The sequence below is a fragment of the Hyperolius riggenbachi genome, chromosome 12 (genome assembly GCF_040937935.1).
Source record: "Hyperolius riggenbachi isolate aHypRig1 chromosome 12, aHypRig1.pri, whole genome shotgun sequence".
Taxonomy (NCBI): Eukaryota; Metazoa; Chordata; class Amphibia; order Anura; family Hyperoliidae; genus Hyperolius; species Hyperolius riggenbachi.
The window spans coordinates 108,408,530-108,420,704 of record NC_090657.1 but is presented as its reverse complement, the minus strand read 5'-3'; the positions used below and the strand labels follow the sequence as shown (position 1 = coordinate 108,420,704).

Below are 12,175 nucleotides of genomic sequence, written 5' to 3'. Positions count from 1 at the left end.
ATTTGAAAGCTAGGCAAGCTATCAGACTTGTTGGTAGATGTATAGGGAAACTGTCAGTCAATTAGGACTATATGCAATTTACTTTTTCTTCTAGGTTTTCTCCTAGGTGATATTTTTACACATTATCAATAAAATGCCTTTTAAGTCACCAGCAAGCTAGAAAAATAATAAATTTGACAATACTTTCTCACCTACATTTTAGCACTTTTTCAGTTGCAGAGTTCCTGGGAGATCCGGGGGAACCAAGGGAGACTTAATGTTCGGCGTGCTGCGCACGTCACGACAAAAAAATTGATGTGAACCATGCAGCGTGAAAGTGGTCATGGGTGGGGCCAAATGTACATGAACCTAGCAGCGGCGTAACTTAAATATCATGTATAGGCTGCATTTCACATAAATAGGCAGAGTCAGGGATGCTGAGGCCTGGCTGGCGGTGATGCTGAGGCCTGGCTGGCGGTGATGCTGAGGCCTGGCTGGCGGTGATGCTGAGGCCTGGCTGGCGGTGATGCTGAGGCCTGGCTGGCGGTGATGCTGAGGCCTGGCTGGCGGTGATGCTGAGGCCTGGCTTTCGGTGATGCTAAGGCCAGATGCTGAGGCCTGGCCAGCAGTGATGCTGAGGCCTGGCTGGCGGTGATGTTGTGCTGGCTTGGCTGGCGGTGATGCTGAGGCCTGGCTGGCGGTGATGTTGTGCTGGCTTGGCTGGCGGTGATGCTGAGGCCTGGCTAGTCGGTGATGCAGAGGCTTGGCTGGTGGTGATGCTGTGCTGGCAGTGATGCTGAAGCTTGGCTGGCGGTGATGCTGAAGCATGTGCTGAAGCCCTATAATTAACCTTCTATTTTACTGTATTAATAATCAGGGCTGTGGAGTCGGTACAAAAATCATCCGACTCCAATTCCTCAATTTACAAAACAACTGACTCCAACTCCGACTCCAGGTACCCAAAATTGCTCCAACTCCTCGACTCCGACTCCTTAGTCTAATACTTACCAGGGCTATGGATTTGCTACAAAAATCATCTGACTCTGACTTGTTTGTCTAAGTTCTTGTTCTGAATATCTCTGCAAAGAGTCCTGCTTTTCTGAAGAGAAAGTTACGATAACTGTTTTTATTGATATTGGTATATTTTGCTAGAGAGGTTGTTGAATTAACCCTTTTCCTTATAGGAATAGCTAGAGTTAGATTTGCATATGAGATTGTACCGATCGTACGTGCAATTATAATTGTATTGTGTGTGGACATATCCAACCAATTCAAAAGGTTACTTTGCCTGCAGTGTTAAATGCCTTCAGGATTCCCTAAGGGTCTGAGGATAAATGGTAAGCTGCGGAAAAGGGAACAGGAATTGAAGGGTGACGTCACACAGAGTACCTTTAACTACTTACTGCACTTGGTGCAGTATAATCACGGCCCAGGAAAACTTCACTTGAAGTCCTAGGGCCAAGAATAAACGTCCTTAGTGGCGGGCGGCCGCCGCTCGCTCCCCCGCATGCTCTCGTCACCGCCCCAGTTAGCGGGAGACGAATGAATAGGAACACAGTTCCCCATTCATTGATCTACGGTAAGTCCCCGATTCAATGAACGCCGGCATCTATTAGATGCCTGCTTTATTGTATCTTCCTGCAGTCACACTGACACGCATTACTTCCAATTCTCGTGTTTACGTACGCAAATCAGAAATAATGTTTGAGGACATCTTGTAGCCAAATAGTAAAATTACATCCCTATGCATTTCATGTAATAAAACTACCAACACTGACATTGAAAATTAACTATTTCCCTCTTACACTCTCCCAAAGTACCCCAATTTTTTTTTTCTGTATAGAAAAAAAAATTACATAAAAAATACAGAAATTATTATTATTATTAGTATTATTATTATTTAGTATTTATATAGCGCCGACATATTACGCAGCGCTGTACAGTGTATATATATATATATATATATATATATATATATATATATATATATATATATATATATATATATATATGTATGTATATGTATGTATGTATATATATATATATATGTATATATGTATGTATGTGTATATATATATATATATATATATATATATATATATATATATATATATATATATATATATATCTTGTCACTAACTGTCCCTCAAAGGAGCTCACAATCTAATCCCTACCATTGCCATATGTCTATATTATGTAGTGTAAGTACTGTAGTCTAGGGCCAATTTTTTTTTTTTTTTTTTTTTTTTTAGGGGGAGCCAATTAACTTATCTGTATGTTTTTGGAATGTGGGAGGAAACCGGAGTGCCCGAAGGAAACCCACGCAGACACGGAGAGAACATACAAACTCTTTGCAGATAGTGCCCTGGCTGGGATTCGAACCAGGGACCCAGCGCTGCAAGGCGAGAGAGCTAACCACTACGCCACCGTGCTACCCAGAAATAGTTACCTTAGGGACTGAACTTTTTAATAGGCATGTCAGAGGGTATATTACTGTTATTTTTTAATTTACGGGCTTGTAAGTAGTGATGGACGCAAAACTGAAAAAATGCACCTTTATTTCCAAATAAAATTTTGGCGCCATACATTGTACTAGAGAAATATTTTCAACGTTCCAATAACCGGGACAAATGGGAAATAAAATGTGTGGGTTTTATCCACAGTAGAATGTGTTATTTTAACACTATAATGGTCAAAAACTGAAAAATAATGTTTTCCTTTTTTTCTTATTATTCCAATTAAAATGCATTTAGAATAAAATGTTCTTAGCATAATGTACCTCCCAAAGAAAGCCTAGTTGGTGGCGAAAAAAACAAGATATAGATAATTTTATTATGATTAGTAGTGATTACCTACGTTATTGGCGAAAGAATGGTAGGAGCGCAGACAAATGAAAATTAATCTGGTCCTAAAGGGGTAGAAACCCCTCAGTGGTCAAATAGTTAATATAATTCTAAATGCACTTATCTCATTAAGCGGTTTGCTGTTACATTGACTGATTTTTAACACTTCCAGGAATAAATCGCTATGAATTTGTCTTCTTGTGTTAATAATGTTTGCTGGCAAAAGTTGCCACAAGAATGTTGCTGATGAAACATAGGCCTTAGTGTACCTAAAGTGACAGAAGTGTGTGTGTGTACAGTGCCAAGTATACAAAAAAACTAGGCTGTGTTCCTTTTTTTTAGAAGGATTGATACAAGTGTTTATCTCATTCGTTTATTTTCACTTTAGGGCCTGTTTCCACTACACGCGAATTCTGGATGCAGAAAAACGGACTCCAATGAATGCCTATGGGCCTGTTTCCACTAAACCAGATGTTTCGGATGCAGATTTCCCATAGGAGTTCATTGGAGTCAGTTTTCTGCATCCAAAATCTGCGTGTAGTGGAAATAGGCCCTAAGGCTCACTTTTTAAAGGAGATATTTAGAATGTTCTGAATAAAAATATTTTCCTAGTTACATCATGTATTACTATTTTGCAACAATGACCTTTCTGCCCTCATTTCTAATACTGGTAAGCATAGAAATCTTGTCTTGTGGTGCTTATGAGTGAGAACTTAGGCATCTCTCATCTTTTTGGTTTTCAGACCAGGAGCTCCCGTCACTCCCAGAATTCCCAGCCTGGAATTGCAGATCAAGCAGCTAAATTGTCCTTTGCTTCAGCTGAATCCTTGGAGACGATGTCTGAAGCTGAGTTACCACTGGGGTTCAACAGGATGAACCGTTTCCGGCAGAGCCTTCCACTGTCCCGGTCCACAAGCCAAACCAAACTGCGTTCACCAGGTCTGTTGGCTACATACTTTACACTGGGGATAAGCATGTACATTTAGTATGACATGAATCTGAGTGTCGTCCTTAAAGTGTAGCAGAGACCACGGATATTAAAGATTTTTACTTTTTCCATCCCATACGCACAGATGCGTCCCTCACCGTCCTCCTGAGTGCCTCCATTAATCGCCAATCAGCTCTTGTATTCGGCTCACTGAAGTCAGCAGGAGGCCTTTTGCAAATGCGCGGACCTTCTGTGCAAGCGCTGAAGACCCCGGCTGACATCACCGAGTCAGACTGGGCCCGACTGAGCTCTGATTATATTATATTGCTGTTGTTTGTAAAGTGTGTTTTGCTGCTTTGATATCTGGTGGCTTGTGCATTGTGATTCATCAGATATCTAGCAGCAAGTGTTAATTTTTAAAAGTAATTTTTTTTTCTCTAGTGTGCTAGGTAATTAGCTAGGGGAAGGGATTAGCTGTAACAGGAGGTATTTGGTCAGCTTCAGGACTCAGTACTGAGCTTGCTCAGTCTGTGGATTGCTCACTAAGTGGCTTAGACACAAGTGGCATAGGCGTTAAAAACAGGCGTTACAACACAGGCACAAAGAGAGAGGTGAGAGGAAGCAGGTAAGGACTAAAAAAAAACAAAAACAAAAAAAAAAACCTTCAACCAATATTGCGTTTTTTTGCATTGGTTAGAATGTGCTAACACGTTGTGGTGTAGTCTTTAAGTTTTGAGGACTCCACCCCAGCTTCACTCACTCCCCTCCCCCTCCTCCACCCCTCCCCTCCTCCACCCCAACTTTACTCACTCCCCCTCCTCCACCCCAACTTCATTCAGTCCCCCTCCACCCCTCCCCCTCTTCCGCCCCAGCTGCACTCACTCCCGAACTTCGCTCACTCTCCCGTTTCATCTTCTACCGCCACAGTTTACTTTAAATAATTTTTCCCCACACAATAGTCATCATGTTGGACAATGCAGTACAGTGTACATCCTGCGACATGTATGCATGCCTTGATCAGCAGATTGAGGGTGTTTACTGTTGCCCTGGGTGTGTGCGTGTTGCTCAGTTAGAGGCGGAAGTCGCAGAGCTAAATAAGCATCTCGCAACACTGAGATGCATGCACAACATGGAGATGAGCTTGGATCTCACGATACAGACACTGGATGGAATCGGTGAAGAATAGGTGGGTAGAGTAAAGCCAGAGCAAGAAGCAGAAGTAGCCGCTAGTTGGGTCACAGTTAGAAGGGGTAGGGGAAAAAGTGTCAGGGAGGCTAGTCCCGAGTTGTCCCTCACTAATAAGTATGCTTGTTTGCGTAATATTGGGGAGGATGATTCTGGAGTAGCCATGCTGCAGCAGGATGTGCTCCTTAGCAACCAAGGGGCAGACTGCTGTAACGAGAAAGGGAATAGGAGTGCAGCTAAGGCTAGACAGGTACTGGTGGTAGGGGATTCAATTATTAGGCGCACAGATAGGGTAATCTGTCGAAGAAACTCTGAATGCCGTACAGTCTGTTGCCTCCCGGGTGCTCGGGTTTGGCATGTAGCGGAAAGAATTGACAGATTATTGGGTGGGGCTGGGGATGACCCAGCTGTCATGGTACACATTGGCACCAATGACAAAGTTAGTGGGAGATGGAAGGTCCTCAAAAATGATTTTCAGGTACTTGGAGATGAACTTAATGCAAGGACCTCCAAGGTGGTGTTCTCTGAAATACTGCCAGTGCCACGTGCTACATCTGAGAGACAGAGGGAGCTTAGGGAGTTAAATAAGTGGCTGAGAAATTGGTGTAGGAAAGAAGGGTTTGGGTTCCTGGAGAACTGGGCAGACTTTGCAGTCGGCTACAGGTTCTACAGCAGGGATGGGCTGCACCTTAATGGGGAGGGTGCAGCTGCATTGGGGGAGAAGATGGCTAAACGGTTGGAGAAGATTTTAAACTAGGATCTGGGGGAAGGCGGGAGGATAAAGTCTCAATATGTAGACAAGATAAGGTAAAAAGACAGTGGGAGCCTAACATTATGGGGGGTGGGGACAGTGTAAAGATTAAGGAGGTTGGTAAAACTTCAAGTAGCCCATTTTATGTAAACAAAATTAGTAAATGTGGTGGTAAAAATATAAAGTGCATGGTAACCAATGCTCGGAGCCTTGCAAATAAAATAGACGAACTAGAGTTCATTCTGGATGACAAAGGCTATGACATTGTGAGAATAACCGAAACATGGATGTAACGATTGTGGAATTCTCTCCGTGATCAGCACACAAGACGTGCGCTGACACTGCGGAAATCCTCCACAATATAATTTGAGGGAACCCAGCAAAAGGTGCAATGCACCTGTAGAGGGAAATTCCTGTCGGCAGGTGGAGCTGTGGAGTGCAGAGGAACAGCTCCTCTGCCCTGCCACAGACGCCAGACAGGAATTGCACAAAGGGAAGAAACGCAGGGCAAGATAGTCCTGAAAGAGAGAGATCAAAGCGACAGAGGGTATGTGTGTCCACCAATCTAGTCGCCACCCTGCGACGATGAACACACAACCAGGTAGATAAGGTGAGAAGGCAATCGCCAGAGATGGCAGTTGCTAACAGCGACACAAGACCGAATAAGCACAGATGAGGAATGTATGTATGTCCACCAATCTAGCCGCCAACCTGCGACGGCGGACACACAACAGAGGAAACCAAGTGAGAACGCAATCGCAAGAGAAGCGATTGCGAAAGAGAATGAGCACAGGGATAGAATGTATGTATGTGCCCCAATCTAGTCGCCAACCCGCGACGGTGCACACACAACAGCAGAAACGAAGTAGGAATGCAATCGCAAGAGAGGCGATTGCCAGAGGTGACACAAGGCTTAAGCAAGACAGGGCATGAGAGTAGCAAAGGCACAGCAATAATACGATGAGAAGATAAGGAAAATAACAAACGCTAACTAAACGCGAACACCGCACTCATTCGCAACAGCGAACGCGTTTACTGCACGGTCTCCGCGTGTTAAGCACAACAGAGACAAGCACGCCTAACTAACCACCAACAGACAAACATGAAAGGAAGCGAGCGCTTGCTTAACGGTTACCTCACCGAGCCTCCAGCAAGCGTTCGTATCAGACAAGATAGATACACGAAAACAGGAATAAGGGAGAGATACGATCCACCGCTCTTTCCGCCAGAGCGAGTGCGATCCAAGTAAGGCAACAGAGCTTGCAGGATCCCCTGCTCTTTCCGCCAGAGCAAGTGCGATCCAAGTATAGCAAGATAGCTTTAGCAGGATCCACTGCTCTTTCTGCCAGAGCGAGTGTGATCCAAGTATAGAAACAGAGCGAGCTGAATCCACTGCTCTTTCCGCCAGAGCAAGTGCGATCCAAGTACAGCAAGAGAGACAGAACAGGCAATACAAATAATACAATCCTGACTGCTCTAGCAAGGATGCCTAGCGCAGTCCCAGGAATATTCTAAGCTAATCTTCAAACAATAAGCACGGCTGACACTCCAGGAGTGTTTCACAGGACAAACCCTTATGACCAGCGAAGTACTGTGGAATCACATAGTATATATAGAGCCAGCCTACAAAGGATGTGGCTAGGCAATTTGCATGACAAACGTATGCAAATTCCTCAGCAGCAGCAAGCTGCAAAACTGACAAAAGGTCTCTTTTCCAGAGACCTGCAGAATGCAGACGTGAACAGTGGTCAAAAAACTGCCTGCCTGCGCAGGCAGCTGAGCAGGTCATTACAATGGATGGATGAAAGCCATGACTGGATAGCTAATTTAAAAGGATACAATGTGTTTAGGAGGGATAGAACAGGGAAAAAAGGTTTGTCTCTTTGTTAAGAATTCTTTTACAGCTGTCCTCAACGATGAGATGGAGGAAGATTGCGAAGATGTGGAGTCCGTTTGGGTAAATATTCATGGTGGAAATAAAAGTTGCCAATTGCTTATTGGGGTATGCTACAGACCACCTCATATTAATGAAGCTGCAGAACTGCGATTACTACAGCAAATTGAAAAAGCTGCAAGTAAAAATGAGGTCATAGTTATGGGCGACTTAACTTTCCAGACATTGACTGGGGTATTGAGGCTACCCATTCTGGTAAAAGCAGCAGATTTCTGGCAGCACTACAGGACAATTACTTGATTCAAATGGTAACGGAACCAACTAGGGGAAATGCGTTGCTGGATCTGATCATTTCTAATAGACCAGATAATGTATCAAATGTGCAGGTTCAAGAACATTTGGGAAATAGTGATCACAACATAACGTTTGATCTGGTGACTGATAGGCCACGGGGCAGCGGGACCACTAAAACTATGAATTTTAGAAAAGCAAAGTTCAATCAAATTAGGCAGGCACTAAGTTTGGTGAACTGGGATAATGTACTACAAGGGGAGGACACTGAAAGGAAATGGCAAGCTTTTAAACTTATTCTCAATCAATATTGTAGTATGTATATCCCATATGGAAATAAAATGTCTAGGAATAAAAAAAGGCCTATATGGATGAATAGAAAGGTTAGGGATAAAATGAAGAGGAAAAATAATGCCTATAAGGTTCTTAAACAGGAGGGGACCGAGGCTGTACTAAGCAATGATAAGGAGTGCAATAAAAATTGTAAAAAAGAAATTAGGCTGGCAAAGATCGAAGCTGAAAATCAAATCGCTAGGGATATCAAATCTAACCCAAAAAAGTTTTACAAGTACATCAACTTTAAAAAAAGAAAGGTTGACTGTATAGGACTCCTAAAGGATGAGGGTGGGAACTCAATGGTGGATGACCAAGGTAAGGCAGAGTTATTAAATGCTTTCTTTGCTTCTGTCTTCACAAAGGAAACAGCACTGTTGCCAATTACAGAGGCAGAAGAGTCTCAATCTTCTAACTGTAATATTAAATACTTAACGCAGGAAGAAGTGAAGGCAAGACTAAATAAATTAAAAATAGACAAGGCACCTGGCCCGGATGGCATGCATCCTCGGGTCCTAAGGGAATTAAGTTCAGTTATAGATAAACCCCTTTATCTTATCTTTTGTGACTCTCTTTCAACTGACAGAGTCCCATTGGATTGGCGTACAGCCCACGTTTTCCCAATATTTAAGAAGGGTAAAAAATCAGATCCAGGAAATTATAGACCTGTAAGCTTAACATCAGTTGTATGCAAACTATTTGAGGGGTTACTAAGAGATAATATACATGACTTCATAGTAGAAAATAATCTTATTTCTCAGCATCAACATGGGTTTACTAAAGACAGGTCCTGTTTGACTAACATGCTCAGCTTTTATGAGGTAGCGAATGCTAATATGGATATTGGGAATGCTGTAGATGTGATATACTTGGACTTTGCAAAGGCCTTCGACACTGTTCCCCACAAAAGTCTGGTGCAAAAGATGAAGATGCAAGGACTGGGGAAGAGTCTGTGTGCATGGATAGGGAACTGGCTAATGGACAGAAAACAAAGAGTTGTGGTCAATGGATCGTACTCAAATGGGAGACTGTTAGCAGTGGGGTCCCACAGGGGTCTGTACTGGGTCCAGTTGCAGTAGTGAGCAGTGTTGCTATTTTTGCAGATGATACAAAATTGTGCAGAATCATCAACTCTCAGGAAGATAGTGTCATATTGCAACAGGATCTGGATAGGATGGCTATATGGGCACATAAATGGCAGATGAAATTCAGTGTTGAAAAATGTAAAGTCATGCATTTTGGTTGTACCAATGGTCTAGCACCATACAAAATAAATGGGATACAGTTGGGGACATCAAACTTGGAGAAGGACTTAGTAGTACTCATCGACAACAAGTTAAATAATCGTACTCAATGCCAAGCTGCTGCAGCTAAAGCTAACAAAATTTTGGGATGCATTAAAAGGGAAATAAAAACTCGAGATGCCAGCATAATATTGCCCCTGTTTAACTCTCTAGTAAGGCCACATCTGGAATATGGAATTCAGTTCTGGGCACCACATTACAAAAAAGATATTGCAGTTTTAGAGCAGGTGCAGAGACGAGCAACAAAATTGATACGTGGGATGGAAGGTCTCGCTTACCAAGAAAGGTTAGATAAACTGGGTTTATTTAGTCTAGAGAAAAGACGCCTTAGAGGAGATCTAATTAACATGTATAAATACATCAGAGGGCAATATAATAGCTTGGCGGATGAGCTTTCTGTCCCTAGGCCTTCTCAAAGGACTAGAGGACATGATCTGCGCATGGACGAATAACGTTTTAGCCATTTATTTAGGAAAGGGCTCTTTACAGTAAGAGTGATTAAGATGTGGAATGCATTGCCACAGGAAGTCGTTATGGCAAACTCTATACCTGCATTTAAAGGGGGCTTAGATGCTTTCCTTGCATTGAAAGACATCCATGGCTACAATTACTAGGTAATGCCTAATGATGTTGATCCAGGGATTTTTATCTGATTGCCATCTGGAGTCGGGAAGGAATTTTTCCCTTTTGGGGCTAATTGGACCATGCCTTGTAAGGGTTTTTTCGCCTTCCTCTGGATCAACAGGGATATGTGAGGGAGCAGGCTGGAGTTGTACTTTGTACTGGTTGAACTCGATGGACGTATGTCTTTTTTTCAACCATAATAACTATGTAACTATGAATATTGGGAGCTGATCGCGGCTTAACTGCAGCACACGGGAGGACGACGAGGGACGTATGCATGCTTATGGGGCTGAGGGAGTCTCGGGTAAGTAAAAATCTTTAATAGCCTTTGTCTCTGAGTCACTTTAACCTTTGTGGTAAAAACTGGTTTGATATACATAGATTGGAGGACAGTAGCAAACAATGGAAAGCAGAAGTATCCCAACAAATCTAAACTCAATTCTGTCAAGTCTGCAGTGTTCATCTAGGTCAAAACAGACTATAATGGAACTTGGTGCATTAGGGTTTGTACAGTTTCAGCAACATGCACACACCCACAGAAAAAAAACTACCCAGTGCCAAACATGTTTCACTGTAAGTGTTGTAAAATGACTGCAGTTGAAAGATAAGCTTTAGCAATCCATGATTTGTTTTGATATGTCTTAGCCAAAGGTTGCACTGTTTTGCCACCGAAGAACAGACAAGTGTAAAGGACACCTGAAGTCTGAGGAATATGGAGGCTGTCATATCTAGTTCTTTTTAAGCAATACTAGTTGCCTGGCTATCCTATCCTACTGACCCTCTGCTTCTAATACCTTTAGCCATAGACTCTTAACAAGCAAGGTGTTTCTGACATTATTGTCAGGTCTGACAAGATTGGCTGCATGCATGTTCCTAGTGTTATTCAGACTGTACTGCAGCCAAACAGATCAGCAGGGCTGCGAGGAAACTGGTATTGTTTAAAAGGAAATAAATATGGCTCCATATACTTCTCACTACAGTTATCCTTAAAAATAAAGCACTTCAGGTTTGCAGGATCGCTATTCTTCTCTATTGTTGTTCAACTTTAGAGAATCAACCACAGTGTTATGAACTTTTTTTTTAGTCTGAAATAAGTGGAGATGTCACCCAGATCAGCGAGGCATAGGCTTGCTTGCTTCTTCTAACTTGCTCTATAGAAAAGACAGCTGGTATCTGATTGGTTGGTTTGAGCAAGAGAGATACTGAAGACTAGTTTTGGTGTTAGAATTTAGGACCATGTGGTTTGGAACTTAAAACAGCCTCATTCAGCACCTTTTCAGCACTGGACAGCAGGATAGGGGGTGTTTCATTTAGCTATGATACTTCCTGACTCCAAGCTAGAAGGAGGAAGCATCATAGCTAAATGGAATGCTTGGTGTGATTTGCCTGCTTAAAACAGAAGAAAACTTGCAATCATTCAGCATTAAAGAGACTCCGTAACAAAAATTGCATCCTGTTTTTTATTATCCTACAAGTTCCAAAAGCTATTCTAATGTGTTCTGGCTTACTGCAGCACGTTCTACTATCACCATCTCTGTAATAAATCAACTTATCTCTCTCTTGTCAGACTTGTCAGGCCTGTGTCTGGAAGGCTGCCAAGTTCTTCAGTGTTGTGGTTCTGTGATGCATCTCCCCCCTCCAGGCCCCTCTCTGCAAACTGCCTGTGTATTATTTAGATTAGGGCAGCTTCTCTCTTCTCTCTTATTTTTTACACGCTGGATAAATCCTCCTCTGAGCTGGCTGGGCTTTCACATACTGAGGAATTACATACAGGCACAGCTGTCTGCACTCTGCAGGAAGAAACAGCCTGAAACTTCAGTGGAAGATAGCTGCAGGGGGAAAGAAACACACAAATGATCTCTTGAGATTCAAAAGGAAGGGTGTATACAGCCTGCTTGTGTATGAATGTATTTTCTATGTGTGGACATACTGTACATCAATCTACTTCCTGTTTTGGTGGCCATTTTGTTTGTTTATAAACAAACTTTTTAAAACTGTTTTTAACCACTTTTAATGCGGTGAGGAGCGGGAAATTGTGACAGA

At 42.6% G+C, this 12,175-nt stretch overlaps 1 protein-coding gene across 27 annotated transcripts in view; it reads left to right on the top strand.

Annotated features, from left to right (window-relative positions):
* SRCIN1 (SRC kinase signaling inhibitor 1) overlaps nucleotides 1–12,175 on the top strand; it is a 1,481,450-nt gene that overhangs the window by 1,218,975 nt on the left and 250,300 nt on the right. For all 27 annotated transcript variants that reach the window (XM_068262488.1, XM_068262500.1, XM_068262499.1 and 24 more), the window contains one exon: nucleotides 3,566–3,761. In XM_068262488.1, the coding sequence (XP_068118589.1) occupies nucleotides 3,566–3,761 (196 nt within the window). The remainder of the gene's footprint in view (nucleotides 1–3,565; nucleotides 3,762–12,175) is intronic.